Source organism: Poecile atricapillus, chromosome 6 (genome assembly GCF_030490865.1).
Source record: "Poecile atricapillus isolate bPoeAtr1 chromosome 6, bPoeAtr1.hap1, whole genome shotgun sequence".
NCBI classification, from domain to species: domain Eukaryota; kingdom Metazoa; phylum Chordata; class Aves; order Passeriformes; family Paridae; genus Poecile; species Poecile atricapillus.
The window spans coordinates 18,765,655-18,789,144 of NC_081254.1; the positions used below are offsets into that span (position 1 = coordinate 18,765,655).

The following is a 23,490-nucleotide window of genomic DNA, read 5'->3' on the forward strand; positions in this document are numbered from 1 at the left end:
CCACTCCTCATGTAATCCCATTAAACAGCTGGAATGAATGAAAATGCTGTGCAATTCAGCATACTAACAGCAGCCACCCCTGCTTCCTCCACCATTAGTGCAGGGTCCTCTCCAGTTCAGCCTCTTCCCATGGGTCCAAATTACAGGAGTTATTTCATAAGTTATGCCCTAAACTTTGCAGGAAGCCTGGAGCACATGTGAGCCTACAGTAATGGAAGACTGGTGTCAGAAAGCACTCAGGCTCATATTCAGGCTCTCCAGCACAGTCTTCTTTGCTTTTGGGGATAGCACTGCAGAACACACAAGTCTACTCATGAACAGAAATCAGTACACTGGAGATTGGGAATAGAATTAAAATCAACACATCACCATCTCTAAAGGCAAGGTGGTGGAACTCATACAAAATGTAATTGCTTGTAGATTGCAGGTCCAGACCAGAATCAAAGGCTCTGGAATCAGGAGGATCTCAGGTAGAAGCTGCTTGCCATTTAAAGGCCTTTCATGGCATTTAGCACTGTATCCCACTACAGCAGATGTGAAGAGCCAGCATAGAAAGATAGTGCTCAGCAATTTGTAGGAGGCATCATTAATCCTTCACCTCCCAGAGAAGGCCTGAGCTGAGTTCTGCTCCCTCAGGCATCCAGGAGAAGATGACACTCAACAAGGCTTATGCCTCAGACATATGGAACTATCGACTACCTTTCACAGCACCCTGACTGCTAACTCATCCCAAGTGCTTTCCAGTCATGTCTGACTGTCAGTACAGGAAATCTACCACTTCATGGAAGCTGTAGGGTCTCCCAGGGAAGGTAAACTACAGCCATGACTCTCCAGACAAGCAAACAGGATGAGACAAGCACATGCACAACAGAAATCCCATCAACTGTAGACAATATGCAGCTTGCAGAATTATTCATTTACTCTCCCAGAAGCAGCTGGGTATATCTCTTTACATCCCATCTTCCTTTCCAATCACTTGTTCCTATGGCCTTTCAGAGGACTAGAAAATAAAAAACCTTTTGGTTCTGAATAAAAACCAGATCAGTCCCTCTTTGTGCTCAGCTCCTACAGCTCACTGATACTGGGAGAAGGAGGATGAGAGGAAAGACCTTCTTCCTCAACAGCAGCCCAGCTTTAAACTGGAATAAAGTGGCCATGACTGCAGCATCAGTGGACAGGGCTGGGTCAGTGAGCAGTTGCTGGACCCTTAGGCAGTGGGTGCACTTCTGCCTCAGTATGTCCACCCCTCACTTTCCAGCTTTGTCCTGAATACAAAGTATCAGGCAGAGATACTCATCCCAGGCCTTCACAAACACTCATAAGCTTACATAGCAAATATTCAACTATATAAACATATAAATCAAAAGCATTTCTGCTGGCCATGCCCCTCTGAAACACCTCAGCTGCACCCTGTGCATTAGCCTAGTCCTTGCCAAAGCTCTGCTCCCCACTTTGTGACAGCAAGTACTTGGCACTTTTGCAAGTGATCCATATGCTCCTATGCCAAACACCCAGTAAAGCACAAGGCTAGCAAGGATCTTTTTTCATCCTTGCTCTGTGTGTGTCTCCCTGGCTCTGCAAGAGAGGAGAAAGGATCTCTGTGCAAATCAGTGCCCTCCGCCACACCACTGGATCTGTTCCTGGTGCAGTGTCATGCAATCGCATGATGAGCGCCTATCACAACACCTCAGCAGGGCAGGGCTGGAGGCATAAAAGCAAACTTCAATTCTGACATTTCTCAGCTTTAATAAAATATCATTACACAGAAAGTTCTTCCCCTGACAAGCTGTTTGTGCCCTCTGGATAGCCAAGTCTTGTGTCAGGAGTGTGCCTGTCTTTGAAGTGGGAGATTGAAGTTTGACAAAAGCAGGGAGCAAAAGTGAGAGGGACCAGAGCTGCTGTGAGGCAGTTGCCAGGATTGAGCAGTGCCAGTACGGTCTCTGTGCTAGCCTTGCTCTGAGACAACGAAGCCCTTTTTTGGCTCAGGCTCTAAAAACACTTCCCAACCACAGGCTGACTAGTCAGGGAAAATTCCAGCCCAAAAAACCTGCAAAACAGAATCTAATTCCTGTCCCACAGCTTTAAGCCAGGCCTTATCATGAGCAACCCTGAGTATCAGCAGCAGGCAGGGTCACCAGCCCTGCTAGGAAAAAAAGGAAGGCACCAAAATAGAAAGTGGCTCATTTACTGCAGGACACTTGTCCTGGGTTAGAAAGAAGAGGTGGTGCTAAGGTGTTTGCTCCAGTGGCTGCTGGTTTTCAGTCTCTCCTGCTCCTCCAGAAGATGCCATGGACAAGGGATCAGCTCAGCAGGAGAGCCTGAGGAAGCAGCAGTAAACCCCTTTCCCTCCCACCATTAGCACAAAGGATGACAACAAAGATTTGCCTCTGGCTCACCCTCTCAGAGCCAGCTCTGGATCAGTGGAAAGCAAAATGCAGGCACTTTCCAGAAGGACTGTCTCCATCAAAAACCATTCCCATCTATTCAGCTATTGTAACAACCTAGCAGCAGCAGATCTGCTCCCCCTTCTGTCAGTCATCCCTCTGCAGCCACATCAGCACCCATCAAATGCCAGTGCTCCCCTGCATGGTACACAGCTTGCACAGGATTAAAAACCACCATAAAGCAGCATAGACTAACATGGAGGTTTTCAAGCTGTGCTCTTCCTATTCCCCTCCAGATTTTGCACAGACCTGCAGTATTGTGGGCAGCAAACCTTCATCCAATCTTCATGTACCTAGGTGCAAGAGAGGACGGAGCTCCTTCACCGTTAGACACTGAAGAGCTGAAAGCAGGAAAGTCCACTGAAAAGATGGGGTATTACCAGGACCTAGCAGTCTGAGGATGTTGAGAAAAGTAATATTCAAGGTAGCTGAGAAAACATAATTCCGTTTCCAACGTCCCATATTCCTCAAACAAAGCTGTGTTTGGCACAGCTAACGTGCTGGTTAGGCAGGATGGGCTCACAGTGTTCTTTAACACCAAAAGTGTCCCTACTGCAGGACATGGCATAACTGTCACAGAGGAACTGGGTGTGACTGGATGGGGAACCCTTATTTCCACAGCTGGTGATGGCTTCACATGCCTGGCTTTGTTTCCTTACCAGGTCTGACTGCTCAGGAAAGGTTACAAGTGTGGTACAGTGGGTGAGAGAGCAAAGGAATGGTCAAGCACATCAGTGTATTTCTCTGGGCTTGATGCTAATACACCCTTTTGCACCCACACACCTGATACTGAAAATCTATCGTGACTCATGTGAAACCTCATCTGCTCCACCAGTCCTACACAGAGGACAAGCAGCCACTGGGAAAGTTTGGGGAAAAAATCCCAAGGAACTTCACAAATCTGAAACAATAATTAAACCCCGAAATATTCCTCTGAAGAGGGAAACCAATGCACTACACTAAATACACATGCTCCTGCCATCAGCAGGGAATACTGAGTATGAGCTACCCAAAGGACTTGCATGGCCACTTCATGTTTTGCAGGTGCCAACAGAATGAGGAGAGGTTGTGAACTTTCACAGGCTAAGAAGTGTCCCTCTCCATTGCTCCTTAAAACTGCTCTTCCTGGGTCACCCCTAGCTCCTAAGTAGAATCCCAAACCAGCTAAAGCCAGTTGTAAGCTCGTATGATCTGCTACAGTGTGCTGCAGAGAAGCACTAAGCAGCTCCCACAAGGTGTGGAGCATGGCTGCCTGCTACTGCCCTCAATGTTTCCCCTCCTTTTCCATCTGACTTCTTAAAGAAAGGGATTTTCCTTCAACAGAAAAAGATGAGCATTTCCTGCAATTAAAAATGCTGAGTTCCTCAAATCTCCCCAAGACAAGAGCCAACACATGGGAAGCTTTGGTGTAAAAGGAGACAAGAGTGGAAACGGGTATGCAACACCAAACCTCGAGACACCAGATGCTCTGACTGCTTTACAGGTGAATAGAAAGGAGCACAGGGATACTGCAGTTAAGCTCTGGCACTTGTTATTCCAGCAGGCTGTGGATGCTCAAAGCCTACACAGGCTCAAAAAGCAAGTAGGTGGAAGATAAAGCTATCCAGTACAATGAGCCATCTCTGGACAGGGGATTGTGGATCAACAGCAGTCAGGGAGACTTTCTGCACAAACCACTCTGTCTTACCCTGCTTTTCTACATCTCCTTTGGCATTTACTGCTGCCCCAATGAAAACAGGTTACAGAGTTTGTTTTGAAGCAGGTCAGTCATTCTTAAGTATTAACAGTACATTTCTAAGGGATCATTTTAGCTTTAGCAAAGCTCCAAATATAAAAGAACAGATTAATAAAAGGCCTTTCAAAAGTATTTTCCAAGTGCTTATCCATGCCTTTTGGCTCCCAACTAACTTTTAAAGTTCTGGTCTGAATTGTCTTGGTGAAAAAGGATAGTTTTTATGGAGGGTCTTTAACAAAATGGCAGGATGTAATCATCTCTCTGGGATGATACTTCTCTGAGAGAGAAGTCACAGTAAAACATGCAGTATTTTGGACACTGAATAACAGGGCAAATTTTGTAAGCAGGAAATACCGTGGTTACCAGCTGGGAAACTACTGAAGATACAGAGCCACAGACCAGTCTTCATGGCTGGAAAACTCCAATTCCCACCACTTACAGTTTTACTCCAGCCCAGTTCAGAGAGCACTAACAGGCTGAATAATTTCTGCTAGCCCCAGAGCACCACAAATGGCTTCAAGAGTGGAAAGGTGTTTGAGGCAAAGACCTTGCTTCGAGGGTCCAACTTGGAGGAGGCAAGAGAGGGAAAGGGAAAATGCAAGGCTGAAATCAGCTCAGACACATTCAGCTGGGCCAAAGCCTCCAGCAGTGGGATTTATCCAGAGCTTAAAGCATTTCTCTGGGACTCTTTGTCACAGGAGTGTAGGTACAAACAAATGGTAGCTGGGACAAAGGGAGGCAACACACATTTTATTAGTAAAAAGTTAATCGGCTTAAAGTGTGCAACTAAATAAGCAAAGCTTACATTAAAGTGACCCACCAAGAAAAGATGCCATGGAAATAAAGTTATAGGAAATACAATATAGTCTCTATGTTCTTTTGTAATCCATCACGATAAATATTCATGATTCTGGGTTAATGGGGTATGCAGCTCTCAGCCACCACAATAGTTTTTTGTTTATTCTCAAGACCATGAACTTTGGAACCATGAACCTGAATTTCAGGACTCTGTATTCATGCATGTTAGCAAAACTCAGGGCAAGGCAGGGGGATGGAGACAAGGCCAGGACCTTGGCTTGTGACAACGTAACAGAGTTTGCTGCAGTTTTTGACAATGAGTAACAAGAGCCCCAGGATGCACAGAGCTTCTGGTGTATCTGTCACCCTCTCTGCCCCCCTGCCAGCAAATCCAGGAGAGAAGAGGCACAACCCTGCCCTTCACTTCCAGTCCATTCAGGACATGGCTCATTCCAGAGTCTCCCTCTTCAGAAGCCAATGGCATCCTCAGACCAGCCCTTGAGGAAGCAGAAGCTGCTGGCATCACACCACAGAGCAGAGCAGAGGTCCACTCCTCACACAGGAAGGAAGACCTGCACGCCCCTGAACACAATCCTTTGAGCCTTCACATCAACTGGAAGGACACTTTTGCATTCTGAAAGTAGTCCTAAGGGAAGGGGTCACCAAGCTCCAGTCCTGCATTTACAGATAGAACACATCATTCCAAAGTGTTTTAGAGAATCCCAAGCCTCCCTAGCCAGGCCCACATCCAGCTGTGCCTTTGATGGTGCCACCCTCTGCTGACAGCAACATTACCAACCTTCCCTGTTTTGCTATGAGACCTTCCAACCTCTCAACTTGCATTAATGTGTACAGATTACAGTGTCCCTTTATGTTAGGAGCCTTTGGGGTTAATGAAGGACATGTAGAAACTTAAAAAAACCAAAAACAAAAAAACAACCACCACAGACTCAAAGTTCAAAACCTTGAAAGCAATAAGAGGAAAACAACTTTAAATGTTTGATCAAAGGCATTTTAAGACATTTCAGTTTGTTGGGTTTTTTTTCCTCACAGCTGCTTACAACTAACAGCAAAGACTATGATCCTGTAAGGTCTTCAGCAGATTTCTGGTGTATTCAACTCACTGAAGTATACACCCCCTTTCCCAATAAAAACTCCCAATTACCTTTTTCCTCTTTCCCCACATGTTGTAGTGAACCATGAAAGCAAGGCTTCCAACAGCCTGGCACCAGAGAGTCAGGTCCTGTTGTGCTGAGAGCTGGGAGCACAGCTCCCCACTCTGCACCACTACGGATCCGTCTGCAGACAGAACTCATACCCCTCCACTGACCCCTCGGGTTTAATTCCCTGCTTCAGGGAAAGCACAGCCTCAGATTCATAAATAAATAGGATCTGTTCTTCATGCACCTTTCTTTAGGACAACCTAGATGGCCACACAGAGCTCTGCTCCTCTATTTGGGCAAAGCTGATCACTGGGATCAGCTGAACCTGAGCAGCACTGGGACCAACTAAGCAACCATGGCTACAGAATGCACCGTCCTGTAACAACACAAAACTAAGAGAAACAACAATACTCCCTTAGACTTTAAGCCTTTGACACTTCAATTGCAATAGTCAAACAAAGGACCAGCATAGAACATTTATACATTAAGAAGAGGAATTTAGCAAGAAACATGGAAGTTGAGAAATTAACACAAAAGATGAAAATGTATTTTTGGTAAGAAAACTATTTCTCCAGCTACAGGAATATCTGCCTTGAATCACAGAAAGGCTCTGTCTAAAAATCAAGTACCTCAGAAAACAACAACAGCCTTCTCAAAACCAAGGCGTCTTGATGAGACTGCATGTATTTAGCACTGTAATATTTGTAATATTTTATCTTTGCAATACCTGCAATAGCACAGAGATGTCTGTCCAGAGGGAGAAATACACAAATGTGCACAGTATGAGGGGAACTGGCTGGGAAGCAAGCACTTTGCCCATTCCCTGTGTGGAATTTTGCACAGAATGACACCCTTCTGAAACAAGGGACACCCCCAAGCCCTCCCACTCAGATCCAAGGAGATGCCTCTTCCCCGCACACTTGCCACAACCAATCCCTGTAACAGCAGGCCTCTGGGACAAACCCAAACCTGGCAGCTCTTCCATTTCACCACAAAAGCACCAGGATCCAGCCACTGCCACAGCCCAGGAGGACAGAAAGAGCAGGCACACGTGATGGTTTGAGGTCTCCATTTCATGCATGCTTGCAAACCCCATGGCAAATGTGTCACACCTCTGCCAAGAGATGAGGGATTGTACAATGGGCAAAGAGAGAAAAAGATGCTCTTTTCAACATCAATACAAAAGAGGGCAGCCAGGAGGTTTTACTCCTCATGTCAACATCCTATTACCAACCAGCAGTTTGCCTTGACAACAAAGCTTTCCAAGAAAAGGCAGAGATGTGGGCACTTGAGCGATGGCCTTAGGAGATCCCAGCCCTTTGCCCAGGAAACAGAAAAAAACCACCAAAAAACCCAAACCAGCATATCACGTATCACCTTCCTACTGAAGCATGACAAAGGGGAGAATATATGGAAAAAGAAGCCAACTAGGGGAAAAACAGAAATCAATAGGATCTAACAGAGCGTGACGGAAAATCACTTCCCTCATAAAAAGAGGTTACTTACCAGGTTAATGAATCTTTTCTGTTCTGTACTTAAACACCCAGGAAATGGAAGGGGTCACAGGAGCAGTGTGGGTGGGAATGAAATCCCTAGAACATGCTTTCAAGAACAATCAAAGGTTAGAGATTAAATCCAGACAGCGGTCAACTGCACAGCACATCAGCAGCTTGGTACAGGCAGCAGCTGCAGCTCTGAGCGTCACTGAGGAAAACACTCTTCCACCGTCAGCAGCAGGGCAAAAACCAGACTCCTCTTCCAGGGCAAAACCAGCCTGACAGGCACCCCTGCCCCCTCAAAGGATCAGCCCCAAGAGCCAGAGCATCTCTGCCTGCTTGGGTCAGCAGTACCAGCACAGTCAAAAGAAAATGGTCTATGGGTCTCTGCTGTAAGTGCAATAGAACCATGAAAAACAGACTGCACCAGAAATCACACTGTGAAAATCACACCGACAGCTCTTGGCACCACGGCCAAATCTTTTCAAAACTCACTTTTATATAATGTTCTGCTCCTCACCTTTGCAGGAAATGCACAGGCAAAAAAAGCCCCAAACAACAACAAATAAGCATCTGGGCAATGGCAGGGTACAAGATCTGGTGATAACAGAAGGCTGAATTAGACCTCTGGAATATCAAACACATCTGAAGGCAGAAGAATTCTGGAGTCCTAGTGGCAGGCCCCATAGATAAAGCACAGACCCGTGCTGCTTTATCACTCCCCTGCCCACATCAAGTTTGAGCTACTGACAAGTGACCCAAGGAATAGATCTACTTCAGTCCAAGGTACTCAGTGTGGGAAATGGAAGTGCAGGAGTTCCATTTTTTTCCAAGTCCACTGAACTTGCAGGTCATAATATTGGGTTCCCCCACTGTCTGCAAGAATAATTTACCAATGGATGTTTCTCATTTGGGCCATCCTGACTCCAGTACAGCTCAAACACCTCTGCCATGCAGCTGTAAAAGCTTCTCCTGCAGCAGCTGCCTTGTCTATTACCCACTACCCAATTTCTGCAACAGATACATGGATAATGCAGCCAGAAATCCGCTTTGTTACTCATATTTAATGCAGTCTCAGGTTAGATTGGTTGCACAGGATAGCTGTTCTAGTCAGAGTTCCCTGTCACATCATCTGCCTTCATGCCCAAGGAGCTACACCTCAAGCTCCAAAGCAGATCTAACACCGGCATTTCTGTGAGTTTTGACTTAGCAAGTCTAGTGAGTTTAAGGATTTTTATATCTGAGGAATTTCAAAGCAAAACCAATGCCTTACTGAACCAATGCCTTCACCACACACATTGCCAACACAGCAGTGTGGACAGTCCTTCACAGCAGATATCTGGAGCTGGGACATGCCCTTCTGTCAGGTACAGCCACTGTTAGAGGGAAGAAGGGCACAGGTTGTAATTACATCTGTCTCTTTCAAAGCCTGCTCTTTGAAATGAACATCCCCCAGCAGGTCCCACCTGAAACTCAGCATGCAAAATGCCAAACAAATTTTGCCAATTTTGCCAAAGTTCTGAGCAAATGAAAGTGCTGCAGATTAGGCAATGCTTCTTTGCAGACAATGCTAAATTCAGAGTCACGCTGATGGAGGAGTGTGAGACTGGCATGACGGTGACATGAAAAGTGAAGAAAGGTAATTCCCAGCACCCAGTCTTGCCACAATCGGTCTCTTCTAATAAGGAGGCAGAGGGACCCAACTGTACGCCCAACAACAGCTCTCACAAAGAGATCAAGCACTCAGCAGACTTGAATTTCTGTCTCATAACATTGTGGTATGGTTTGCTCTGTGAATAGCATTGGGGTTTGTGGATGGAAAAATTAAACAGATGCTTTTTACTCAAGTGCTGACATTTACATGAACACAAAATGACTTGAGAGGATGTGAATTTCCATTCAGGTCTAAAGTTGAGCTGATTCATGGACCAGCAGCAGCTGTGGGTCTCTGACTGTTTTTACCACGCAAACCAAAGGTTTGAGAAACCAGGATTTACCAGTTGCTGGGATTTCCCGGGGGCTTCCTTCTCAACATGCAGTAAGAGATTTCTCTCCATAGCAAGATAGGCTGACACAAACTGGCCAAGATGGGGAAATCAGTCATTGACAGTTCTTTAATAAAGGGCTTCCTGGCACATTTAAGCAGTTTCTATTGACAGGGAACCTTCCTGTTCAGGAAGTGCTAGAATGGGAACATCAAAGTACGCTTGGAGATCAGCATTTCTGGAAGCTCAGCTGCGACAAAGGAGAAAAAAAAGCCAAAAACCAAACAAACCCAGAAGTCCTAGTAGCTGAATCAAAACAACAGCCAGTTTCTGCTTAGTCATCTATCTCTTCTGAGTACTGAAATCACATTTCAGCACTAGTTGAAAGTGGTTTTGTTGCAGCTTAATACCTGCAATACTTGTGATCCAGGACAACAGAGTCATTCAGTGTCAGAGGTGCCTCCTTTCTGCCAAGCCTGCCCATCTCCAAATCAGCATACAGACTGCCCTGTCAGGTCACTGTCCCCCCATTCCCATCACCACCTCCCCAGCACAGACAGCTCTGCACTCACAGAAGCCAGCCCTACACTCCCCTCCTGTTTGTCAAAGGGAAGGGGAGCTGGGCAGAGCAGCCCATTTATTACAGCCAGCAGCCTCTGTTGCCCAGCACTGCCTGATAGAGTGCAGCACAGCAGGTGGGTGCACAGCAGGGCTGCTCTGGGCAAGCAGGGCTAGAGGAACCTGCTAACCTCTGGGAGTTACTGCCAGGATGGGACAGGAGGTGTCAGGAGAAGCCTGGGGGAGAAGGCAGAACACCCAAGGCTGGAAGCAGAGAAGGACCTGAGCACTTCTCCAGGCAGGGTTTGGAGAGGGCTTCAGCAAAAGGATGGGGGAACATCTTAATCGAATCTGTAGGAAACACAGAGGGAAGCAGGCAGAGAGCACAAAGGTCTCTGTAGCAAAAGCCAGGGGAAAAAAGAAGGAAATTAAAGTATCAGGGAAAGCACGTTAGAATGTATCATGGTGCTGTCAATTTCCCAAGGACTGAAGTGCGAGCCCAAGCAGTTTGCAGTGGCAATCTACAGCCACACAGCTCTTCCCCAGACTGGGCCAGGAGCTGCTCACCTGGGAGACACCCACAGGCACAGTTTTAGCAGCAAGCTAGAGCTGGGTTACCAGCAAATGCAGCAACTTCTTGTGTTAACCATTAGCAAGGCATGCTACACAGGTTAGAGCAGGAAGAGAATAAAATCTCCAAGCACAATGCAAAAGTATAATGTATTACACAAATGCAAAGTACCTCCAACCAAAATCCTCAGCTTTGTGGACTTTTAAATCCTGAGAGACTTAAAGCACAGTTTCCAAATACCTTTTTCTGGGACTGTGTGACTTACTAATCTTATGCTACAAATCAGCTGAAGAACAAGCAGCATTCCTTGATTCCACCTGTGCAGGCTATGGTCAAGGGCAGACACCTGTGAACTGCACCCAGTTCAGGAAGTTCAATAAAAGCTCAGGACAAGTATCCATGACAACTATAAGCACCTCTTCCCCACCCTACCAGACTTTTTTAAGGGGGGGGGGGGAAGTCCTCTGTCCTAAATTTGCCCATCTTCTGTCCTGTCCATTGCTAAATCCCAAGGTGTAGGTAAAACACAGAGGGTTACATCTCCTACAAGCCAAGCAGATCCAACACATCCCAAGAAGTGTGAGAGATCAGGCATGATTCAGTCAGATCCCAAGAAGACGGGCAAACACTGGAAGGACTTCAGACCCAGATCTCAAGTTGCAGTGATCATAAGGTTTTGCTCTCCAATTCCCCAGGCCATTGACTTCCCCACTGAGGAATCTCAGGTGCAATAAAAGGGTTGGTGGTTATTATTTTTTAAAGCCAGAGCCATTAGCTTGTGCTCAGCTAGGATTATAATCAAAGGCACCTAAAACCTTCCCTTTGAGGAGGAAACTTCTGCTGGAGCTCTGCCTCCTCAATGGCAAACATCTGGATCACTGAAGAGTGACTCCAGTAGTTTTCACCCACCTGTTTTCCGCTCTGTAACTGCTGTCATCTCCCCAAAGCAGGTAAATTAAAGACTGAACAGTCTGGTCTCTCATTCTTTCCCAGACCACCCAAAAAGAGTCAGAGTCAATTTCCTCCTTGAGTATTTAACCCTTCCTGCAATATACCAGGGAAAAAATGCAAAGGGAATGAGAGCCAGTGAGAGCTCTCTCCTTCCTCTATAAAAGTTTCCATCAGCTTAGCACTGAAGATTCCACAGACTGGGTTATGTCCCAGACTCTTCTCTCAAAGCACTCCTATAAGCATTGGTGGCAAAGGAAGGAATCTTCCTTTTCTGGAAGGCGAGAAGATGGAATACCTTCTGAAGTCAGGAGACCAGGACTCAGCTCCCAGCACTGCCACCACCACAATGACCGCCCCTGGGTCCCACTCTCTTCTACAACCCCACAGCAGAGGACTGCTACCTTCACCACGGCTGCACTGCCTCTTTCCATACAAGCCCAGAGGCCTCGAAGCTGTATAGAAAATCTGTAAGATGGACATGAGATTTCTTCACAGGATTCTGGGATTCCCAAGCAAAGGGCAGTTTGGCATTCACTCTGCCAGTGCTCCCACCATTGCCAAACTAAACAGGACCACTTGCAAGATTGGAGGAAAGTTCTTGTCAAGAACTGAGTGGGCTGGATCCATAGCACAGCCTGCAAAGAGCATTCTGGTTGCCCTGCTAACATGATGGATCCATGCTTCCAACTGGGAAAACACCATCTGCATCTCTCAAAAAACCCAAGCAACATTCAAAAGACCCAGACTTTACTTTAGGCTGCCTCCCCTTTACCATTTGATTACTCCCTCGAGGCTTTCAGGTCCTAACAGCAAATTCCTCAGCTGCCCACAGAAATGTCTGCACCTGACTCCAGACGTTTGCACCACAGCCCGAATGAAATGTGCATTCTCTAGAACAAAAGGCACTGTGCCTTTACAGAGGAAGAGCTGTGAGGAACAGAACAACAATGAAGCACAATTCACAGCTCTCAGGACAGCACTGGGTGTGAGAACTCTAAATACACAGGATGTTTAGAAGTTAGTGGATCAAATCAGCAGGTGGAGCAGGCACAAGGATGCACAGCAGCACCCTGTGATGAACAAGCAGCATCCACACTTGAAGGAGCCTTGGCTTGCACGAAAAGATGATCTATCACTGCCAAACTGCTTTTCTAATAATTTTTCTAGCGATAAAGAAACAGGAGATATGGAATTGCTGCTCAGTTGACACCCCTTCATACCTCTTGCCTCAGTTCTTCCCCTTTTGAACTCATATCCTGAGAACTCCACAAAATCCACGGGGACTAATTCACTTTCCAGGCACTATCTCCCTGCCAGAGCCCTGCTCTGCTTTGCAGCCTCCCCAGGCCGGGCTTTGCCAGCCCAGAGCACTGCAAGCATCGGCCCAGAGCAAAAACCATGGAGAGATCAAAGTCTCACGGAAAGAAACTGAGCTCGAATGCAAGGCTCATTGTACCTACAGGCAACTCCTCCTTGGTGCGGCTCTCCTCAGGAACACAAACCCTCCTGAAGGACTCCTGAGACACAGGGAGGCAGCAGAGCCCCTCTGGCCTGTGCCTCAGGAGCCCATGGCTGAGCAGGCAGCTCTGCCAACCTCCCAGTGCAAACACCTGCACAGACAAACTGTGTTTGGCCTGGGAGCCTGGACATGTAGGTTGGTCAGTGCCCAGACTTGGTCAGCCTGTAGTCAGGACATGTCACACCAGGATGAACTGCCCAGAGCAGAGAGAAACAGGACTCCAACACCCTCAGTAGACCACCCCCCACCTAGAAGATGTGCTATTGCACTGCACCTCCAGCTCACAAAAGGCAGGAAATACCACATTAGGAGCCAAAGTACCCAGGAATCAAGATGGTGAAGCCAAACTGCAGCTTTTTCTCCCCACCTGGCAAGTGGAAAAGAGCCTCAGGGCAGGTTTGAGCTGGAAGGAAGGGATCATCAAGCCTGTACACAACCAGAGGACAAGTTATTCAATGCCCAGCCCTCCCTCCTAGTTACCCCTCCCACTGTTGACCCAAGTGGGATGATATTATCCCCAGAAGTCACTTTGAACCTCAGAGATTTTGTTCTTCACCTCAAATTTGTACAAGCTTGCAACCAAATAACTACCAGAACAAATTACAGTCTATTTAATTCCTTTGGTTCCAGTTAGCCTGACATCTCAGAAGGACATGCTTGTTTTGTTTAGAAGGCATCCATGGTTCCTGCTGCTGCCTGCCTGTCATACAGCCTCATTCAGACCTGCACACTGGCCTGGGTGTCCTTAACTGGATCCTCTGAGCAGCAGATCCATCCAAAGCACAGGTGAGCCTTATGACATTTTCCCATCTATTACAGAGCAGTTCTGGGCAGGAACCTTTGTACTATTGCCTTTGAAAAGCTCCAGTGACTGCTACAACACTCAGCAAAATCCACCCCACAGAGCCAGCACTGCCACCTTCTCCAGCAAGTCAACCTGACAGGGCAGTGCTGCCTCAGCTGTCCCTTGATCAGCCACCCAGGAAGCTCCTTGTTTCTTTCTGCCTTACAAAAAGGCAAGAAAGCAGCCACATTAGGAAAAGAAAATCCTGGATGGGTGCAGTTAAGGGCTTGAGCAGCAGTGGAGTTGTGGAGCAGTGGAGCTGGCCCATCATCTGAGCCTCGGTAACTGGGCAGGTGTTGATACAAGTAGCTCAGTGGTTGCAGTGCTTTAGGAGGTTACTGCCCTGTGCTGTCCTTCCTGCTTTGCTGCAGGAGATTATTACATCCTCCACTAATGCAACAGAGAGGAGCATGTGCCAGGCTTTCCACTCCCAGTCCAGCAGAACAACCATCAACAGTCTGCACTCAACCTCAGGGCATGAGCTGCAGGGGTGAGGAACTGCCAAGCTTTCACATCACAACCTGCCAGATTTAAATCCATCACAGCTTCTGGGCCACAGCCATTAGCCCACAGGAAATTAGAAAAAATAAAAGAAGATAATAAAAAGAAATAAGTAAAGCACTATAGTTTTAACAGCTTTGGAAATCATGTAAGAAGAGCAGCAGCTTGTCTTCACAATGGGCAAAGAGCCTTCATATGATCTGCAGCCACAGGACCGCGCACAGGAGCCTACGGCAGCGATGGAAGCATCACCACAGGTCTCATAGTGCCAGCTCTGTCTCCACAGACCACCTGTTTCCCCTTGCAAAACATACCAGACACCTGAGCATTTCACAGCAGGTCTGCAGCCATTGCCCTCTCCAGTCATGCTTCTTGACAGATCCCGACACTGTCCCACGAGTGGAGGAACTCAGGCCTAAGGAGGTTAAGAAGACTTGTCACTGCTATAGTTCAAAAGGAACAGAGTGTGATAGACTTCCCATACAGGCATTAGATCACAGCCCAGACAGGCCCTCTTGGAGGGCAACTCTATTAAGGGTGTCTTCACCTTGTTTCACCAATAGAAATAGATCACTTATTAATCTTATCTCAGCTAACCCTCTGAGATGGTGCTTGCAGCAGAGAACTCCTGCCTAGCTCCACCTGGTGCTGATGGTCTAAGACAGGAAGAGGAAGAAGGTTGTGAATGCAAGACAGGGTCTAGCACAGGTCCTTGTGGTACAAGCCTTGTTTGGCTTGTCTTGGGGCTAACTTTAAAAACTGGAACTATTCAGTACACTGAGAGAGGTACACAGCACGTAAGGAGTGTCCTGTTCTCCAAGTGCTCTGCACTTTAGTTGGACACAGTCAAATGAAGAGAAACTGGATCAGAGAGCCTGGAAATACAGCCAGTCAGGACACACTGAAAGTCTCTTTCTTCTACATAAAACAAGATGGAAACTTGAGAAAGCCAGTAATGATGCACACCAGTGCAGGAGGCTACAGCAAAGCAGAAGGCACTGTACTGTCCTCCACACATGCACAGAGTGGTGAGAGACAAACCCAAACTGCACTACTGGAGCCCCAGGTCAGGAAGCCAGAGCAGTGCTGGGCCAGGCTGCCAGCACAGCCAGCTCTGTGCCAGCACTGCCAGAAACACCAGCCTGCTCCTGCGAGGAAAGGAATCACCTGTGTGACCTCCACAGGTCTTGTTCACTCCTCCCTTTCTATTGGAAAGAAGACATTGGAAAAACATAAAGGGCAAACACTGAGAAGTCAGAAAATAAAGATAATTTCTGTGATTGATTCTGCCTGAATTGAATTAACAGGAATAACACACACAAAGTTTTTCTGTCCATCACAAGAAGAATTGTTGATGTAAATGAAGGAAGGCTGTCCTTGGCAGTCCTGGGTCTTTTCTACGTGCATGCAGAAGTGAGAGGGAGAGAACTTGGGAAATGAGGAGACTGCAGGAAAAAAATAAATAAATAAAAGGTCCTGCAATGAAAGCAGACAAACAGAAGGCAGGGAAAACATTTTTTCCCTCTTTTCTGCCACAGGTTCCCTGTTAGATGTAGAGAAGTCAAATAAAGTAAATGTCCTCTGTGGGGTCCTTAAAGAAGCATTCCTCATCTTCTGTGTACTTGATCTGACAGCAGCACCCAGCAGTCACAAGGGCAAGTGAGGCAGCAGAGATAATGGTATAATTTTGAGGAGAAAGCAATGATAATACATTTTCAAATAGGAAGACGCAAGCACTGTACCTGTAGCTCTCCAAGTCTAAACCACAGCTGTGTTACTAACAACTAGTTTCACTAGAAAGAGAGATCAATCCATTACCATTTAGAAGCAGACACAAATACAGTAAAGCATGTTTGGGCTGGATCCCATATTCATTACAAAGAATTAACCTCCACACACACCAAAGTATATATCAAATGACAAATGACTTGCTGATCAAGGGAATGTTTTGTGCAAAAAATACCCTCTAGAGAGGACTGAGCTGAATTTTGGAAGGAAACCCACCACACTCAGCCTACATACAAAGCCAGCTAAACTTGCTGTACCAGGCAGAGAAGCTCTGAAAGACATCACATTGACAGAGCTCTTCTATGTGAGCAGATACGGCTGCAAGTACCGCAAAAGCAGGCAGGAGAGAGCTGATAACAAGAGCAGCTATCACCAAGGGACACTGAGTAGCATCGAGGAGCACATTCAGGAGGCAAAGCCCCAACTCAGGAGACCAAGGACATCACACACAAAGAAATACCTTTCTCTTTTCAACTCCTACAGTATTAAGAAAACAGGACACAAAATTATCTGTCAATGTAACACAACTCACAAGGTATCAGCTGCCAATTTCTCAGCAGAGAAACAATTCACAAGACTACAACATTCTCCAACAGCTGGAACCAAAACGAGTTACACTCACATCAAGAGCACCTTCTAGTTTTTCAGAGGCTAAATCTGGGTCCGTATTCTCTTTAAATTAATTAATGCAGCATTTGGGATGACAGGAGCTCTTTTAGAACTCAAACAGATAAAAAGCAACGAACTCAGAACCAGCAGAGCGCAGTATGACAAGAGAACGAAAAACTCCAAGAAAGGGATGGAGGGAGCAGCCGGAGGCTTCCTGGAGAGATGTGGTAACTCGCACAGAGGCAGCTGTGAGTACCTGGATGCCCCGGGAGGCCGGGCTGTGTGCGAGGCGGGTCTCGCCGGCTCTGCCGCCCCGGGCAGCCCCGCCAAGCTCCGCCGCTCCGGGACACGCACCGCAACTGCGGGCCGGACAGAGCTCGGGGCCAGCTCCGACAGCTGCCAAAGGGCTATGAAAATACACAGAAAAAGCCAAAATGCTTAGGGGTGGGGCGGGGGGAGAGCCCCCAAGCCCTGAATGCAGAGCACGGCATTTCCCCGGCTTTGCGGAGGGGAATCTCGCCCGGGAGGAGCGGCACAGGTGGGGGAGCGGCGTGGGAGCGCGGGGCGATTTACAAAAGAAAAGCCAGGCACAGCCTCCCACCCGGGGCTACAGCCCCAGGCAAGGCGGGCAGCGGGGCGCGGGCTGGAGGCGACCGGAGCCCTCCCGCAGCTCGCCCGGGGCAGCTCGGCCGGTGCCCGCCGTGTCTGGGGAGGCAGCGGGATGCCGGGCACGCTCCCGGCCGGCCCGGGGGACTCCCGCCGCCGCCAGGTGAGCCTGGGCACGGTTCGGCCGGGCGGACCCGGGGTACCGGGGAGCGCCTCGCAGGGACACCTGTCCACCGCCGCCGCGCTTCCAAACTTCTCCCAGAGTTGCAGCCGGCACGCTTCCCTACCGGCTTTGCAAGGGTCGCGGTACTCCATCGGCTCCTCCGCCGTCTCCGGTTGCCCCAGCGTCAAGGAGGCTCCGGGCGCGCCCGTCCCCGCGGCAGGCAGCAGGAGCAGGGAGAGCAGCAGGCGGCGGAGCGGGGCGGCCCCGCGGCCCATGGCGGCGGCGCGGGCGGAGCGGGCGGCGCGGCTGCCCGGGGTGCGGGCACTGCGCGGCGGCGGCGGCCCCGGGGCCGCGGGGGGCGCCGCCGCTGCCACTCACGGCGCCGCCAGCCAATCAGAGCCGCGCCCGCGCCTCGGCCCCGCCCAGGCCCCGCCCCGCCCCGGCCGCGGGGGGCCCGCGCGCCGCCGCCGCCTCCCGCCGCACTCGGGAGCGAGCGGTAATGAAATACATAAAGCGTTAAAAACTGCTAATGATGCCGGTAGCTGCCACCACCCTCACCGGGCATTGCTTTCCCTCAGTCGGCACTTGAGGGGCAGCCAAAGAGAATTAGCCGATCCGCCGCCGGGAGAATCAACGTTTCACAGCGCAGCCTTAAAAGTGTGCGTAAGTGGAGTTGTTAGACCGTGATGGGGAAAAAAATCACTGCAAACCAAAGAATGGGAGAAGTTAAGAAAGATGGGACTAAATATCAAGGTGTGCATTTATCCCTCTCACCTGCTTTTCACAGTAGTTTTCAGGGGCAACTAGGCTGTCATTTTACTGGAAATTTGGGCTTTGGGATGATCCATATGCAGCAAAGCCTGGGAAATCAGGAAGATGGATCACATTCAAGATGCTCAATCGCACCAAAATCTACACCTTGGTATCTGATCTAGTGTCTGTCTGAGCCGGTATGATACCTTGGACATCTCTAACAGCAGAGCACGGGGTAACACACTGGAAAGCATCATACTTTTATGGCTCGTGATGGAGGTCGATGAACAGGCACCATGGCTGCTGTTTGCTTAGTGACAGGGAAAGGGTGGATGCCCAAAGCCCAGCCATCTCACTGGGTGCTGAATCGTCTTTACAAATAATCTCACAAAAGCCAGCCGGCTGTTTCCATATGAATTCAACACTCCCTAGCAGGGCCTCTGGTCTGACAAGATGTTAGGCTGAGGCTGGAGCAGTATTTACAGGTAGGTGATCTGTGCTCACGCTGCTCAGCAGATGCAGCGTTCGGCAGAGAGGGTACAGCTGCCGTCCCGGTGAGCGGAGAGCTGACAAGGGTACAAGCTCCGTGGGGTGTTCTTGGGGTGAACGTGTACACCACCATGTTCTGTGTCAGAACTGCTCCTTCAGCTGTGTATTTCCAAGCTCCCACAGCAGGATCATCAAGCAGCATTTCCCAATACAGCACAGGTTCCAAGTCCTCCCTTCACTCAATTTATTTACTGGCAAATAATCATTTGCCAACCATAAATTTGTCCCTTCTATTGCAGCCTACAGCAATGAATGATAACTCAGCACAAAAGGGCACAACATGATTCAGCAACACAGTCTACTGCAAACTGTTCCTGACTGTTGCCCCCACCTCTCATTTAATATTTAAAACTGTCTTCAAAACTGTCTTCTTCACAGAAGCCAAAAAGGCTGCATCAAACTCTGACATGAGGATCATGGTGAACAGGTCTGCTAATCACACTGGAGTTTCCTACAGCTGATGTTCAATGAACTAAGGAAGTTCTAGGTTTCAGGCAAGCTTTCTAGCACTAAAACAGGGAAGTTCTAGAGCAGATTGCCATGAAGAACCAGGGAATTTCCATCACTATAGGTTTTTGAAGAGGAGTGCAAACAGCCATCAAGACTAATCTGAGTAAGGTACCTTTATCCATTTCCTGAGTTTTATACTGCCTATTTACACACTAACTATTTTTACTTTTTCTGTATTAGGTTGCTACTTTCTTTTTTTCAGATGGAAGAGCAGTCTAATCATTATTTTAAAATGAAAAGCTGATCCGCTCCCTGTGTTTCAGAACTCCCAGCTTTTATGGGGTGAACACTAGCTGCTCTTCTGTCTCTGCAAAAAGATCCTGGCAATATAACTTTCTGAGGGTATGGGAAGCTGAAAAACAAAAGCTTGAACCCTTGTAAGGGTGGTCAACATCTTCCCTGATCAGCACCATGAATCCTTGTCATCCCTGTGGAAAGCTGGGCTGTCTCCCACTAAGAAAAATCTTCTGACCACATGGAAACTGCTTGTTAAGCTCTTCCAGCATGACAGTCTGTAATGGGGAGCCCAGCCTCTTCTGCACACAGAACCTCTATTGTAGACACGGATGGGTGTAGAAGAGGACATCTTACAGCTTTGAAGGAGGAAGAGAGCAAATTAAAATATGGATCCTTAATTGTGCAATTAGAGTGAGTTTGTGAGGGAGTTCAGAGGAGTCTATCACTATTATCCACACACAAAAAATAATGTTGCCTTACTATGGGGAACTCTGGAAGTCTCTAACATAAGAACTGCTCAAACCTTCCTGAAGTAGTTCTCACTACCAATTACCAATTTTGGTAGTTCTCACTACCAAAAGTTGCACTTTGCAACTGGCAGCCAAAGCAGTGTACCCAGAGCAGTGACTGCTACCTGGTGTTTAGGAGATAAGCTCACATCATCTTGATTGGCAGAGCCACATCAGAGCAGCTAAGGAACACAGAAAGCCCTGTGAAAGGATCTGTCTCATCTGAGCTATTAAAAAGTCAGTGAAGTCTCACATCAGCAGAGCAACTCGTGACACCAATAGTTAATTATCTGGAAAGAAAACAATCCATACCCATTGCTGTCAAAGGCAGTCTTTTCCTTTGCAGAACCCTCTCCTGCCCAACACATGCAGACAAAATCCACTGTCCTTTCAAGCCTCGCTGAGCAAGAATGCACACAGCTCTTTCTGAATAGCATCCACGAGCTAAGCTATGTGTGAGCTACTTAGTGCTAATGGAATATCCCTGCACACAATATGTCCTGAGGCCAAAACACACACAAAATTTAGTAAGGTCTTCCACAAGACCTGCTTCTTCCCTCTTGCCAGCACTTGGGCTCCAATTCTAACAAAGTGACTGAGGCACCTCTCCCTTGGAGCCTGTCCCACGGCTGATTCCACAGCTGCTGCCAAGTTTACAAAAAACCAAACAAACCAAGGTATTTGCATCACTGATACAAGGGCAGATTGAGTCCTGGAGAGATGGAGCAAAACTCTCTGAACCCAGGGCATTCTCTTTCTTCTTCCCTCTGCATTTCTAGTGCCCCTCATTCCTCTTTAAACTTCTTCCATTGCTTCTTTTTATGCTAGGAAAGGACTTCTGCTGCAGGTGTAGCCCAATGAGCTGCATCCCTGCCTACAGGCACCATGGAGTCCTCTGCAGAACCATCACCCTCCCTTAGAAGGACAGAGCCTCCTAGCAGAGGGTCATTTAACTCAGTACCATTACAGGCTTCCTACCCTGACAAAACCTCTTCACTTCCCCATCTCCTTTTTTCTCTGGTTTATATCTAGCAGTCTATTGCTCTCAACTCCCTTATCACTCCTAGAGTTGACCACTCTTGGGATGTCCCTTCTTCCCTGAGCAGTCACAGACAAATCCAGGTGATAAAATAAGTATCAACCCCTGCTCTCTCTTCCTTCCATCACCCATTTTAGTTTCTTGTCCAGTAGATTGGGGTGGGTAATTTTTTATCAAGTTTATTGCATTACCACCCAGGAAGTACCTCCCATAAGGTTAAATGATTTGCTACCTAAAAGGAATCTTTTAAGTTGCTGACAACATATGTGCTTAAGTGTGTTCCAGGGGTTCTGAAATCCACTGTACAGAGCTCACTGCAGTCACAGGCACATTCACCTGTACATTAACAACTCAATGTATAATTAACAACAGCCTTGTCTTAACAGGCAGTGACACTTAGAGAAACTAGAACTAAGCCCTGGTTGGAAAATTCCTTTTTGTTCACCAAAGTAGCAGCAGGATTTGAATTCACCCCACATAAAAAAGTACCATACATTTTCTCCATCATTAGTGCAATCCTTGGTGAGAAAAACCAAGATATTTTGGGGTAAATTTGAGTTGTATAGGGACAAGCTGTGGGGGACAGGGAGAGAAATCTGTCTTATCTGGAAGCATGAATTTTGGCTTGACCACTATTTCCCAAACTGAGGCATGTCAAACTGGTGTTTCATTAGTTAAAAAAATCCATTTTCAGGGTTCACACAGGAGTCAGTTATGCTTGGAAAGCATTGAGTGAAACTGGTGGTTTTGGTGATCTCTGCTGCAAGGTTAAGAAGAAGGGCATGGGAACATCTTTGGAAAAGCATCTGCTGTTCAAAATTTGAAGAACTGAATCCATTGGTTTTTCCAAAGTACTTTTTGCCATAGGGAAAGTTCTGTCTTTTTAATTCTGGTTTGTTTTTTTTTTTTTTCTTCCCCTTGTCTTTACGCAGAGGAGTAAATCTGGGGAAGTATAAATATATCTCCAGTCCTCTGTTATGAGATGAAGATGGGATAGTTGCATTTCCCTGTTCACAGGCCTTTACAGAGGCTGGAATATATGCTACCTGAGTTAAGGCTCTTTGACAAATGGGTAGAATTTAATGAATCTCTCAGAAAAGCAGAGATGCTGATCCATCAAAAATTGTCTTAGAGAATTTTCCCAGTTACAGCATCTGCACAGGATTTCTGTATGGAGATTTAACTACAGTAACATCTTCATCCAAACCACAGACAGAGAACACAAAGGTATTTCCTCTTCTTAGGTAAGCAACACCTTAAAACAGGTTCATCTTACAAGTCACTCTTTAGATGACTAAAACCAGGAACAGTGATTTCCTTTTTCATTATTTATTTTACTATACACATAATTAAAAATTATGGTAATTTCAGCTTCAGACAAAGGTGGGTGTTTGATCACTTTGGTAGTGAGATAAATGGAAAAAAATTCTCAACAAAAAATCACCTTTTATCTTGCCAATTAAAATTACTAAAAATTATTCTGCAGAATCCAAATGCAGAACTCAAGTAATATAATGGTATTTCTTCAACATTTTATCAGGCAGGCCTCCAATTCTTGCAAGTAAATGGGTGCCTGACTCTGTAAAACTCTCACACCTTTTTAAAGCAAACAGTAGGTAATGTTCACTATTCACCTGCTGATGTCTGGTCAGACACTAAGAAAATAAGGAGAATATTTCCACCCCATTCTTGTAGTTACTCCTGTGTAGCAGAGCAAGAGAAGCCTCACACTAAATTACATAACTCACTTTTCTCAGCCCAATAAAGTGGTAAGAGAAGTGATTTGGAATGAAAAAACAGCATAAAATGAAATCTAAAGGAGAATTACATGTCTAGTAGCACAGAAAACCACTATGCCTTGCTTAGTGCTTTAAGTGTGAAATTCCTGATACAAACCTTTGGAAAATGAGAATGAGCAGCCACAAAAGCTTCCTTGAATTCAGTCTCACATGATGTTCTCAGCTCTGTTTGGAAGCTTCTCAGAAAAAGTTACTACAGCTCTCAAAACATCTCAGAGACCAAATAAAAGCTTGTGACATATAGGTTCAGAAAAAAAAAAATCACTCTATGGCGTCTAACTGTAGCATGTTTTTCTAGGTTGGGCAGCCTGTTACACAGAACTGTTGGAGACTAGCCTTTCTCACCCAGATCCAGCATTTCCA

The 23,490-nt window shown here is 47.0% G+C and overlaps 1 protein-coding gene across 5 annotated transcripts in view; it reads right to left on the reverse strand.

Annotated features, from left to right (window-relative positions):
• Positions 1 to 18,038, reverse strand: part of TLL2 (tolloid like 2) — a 96,375-nt gene extending 78,337 nt beyond the window's left edge. For 4 of the 5 annotated variants that reach the window (XM_058841726.1, XM_058841727.1, XM_058841725.1 and 1 more), the window contains exon 1: positions 17,856 to 18,038. In XM_058841726.1, the coding sequence (XP_058697709.1) occupies positions 17,856 to 18,006 (151 nt within the window). In that variant the 5' untranslated portion in view covers positions 18,007 to 18,038. Of the gene's footprint in view, positions 1 to 14,879; positions 14,955 to 17,855 lie in introns of those variants that run through there. The other variant, XM_058841728.1, reaches the window with a different exon arrangement.
• Between the last annotated feature and the right edge of the window lie 5,452 nt (positions 18,039 to 23,490).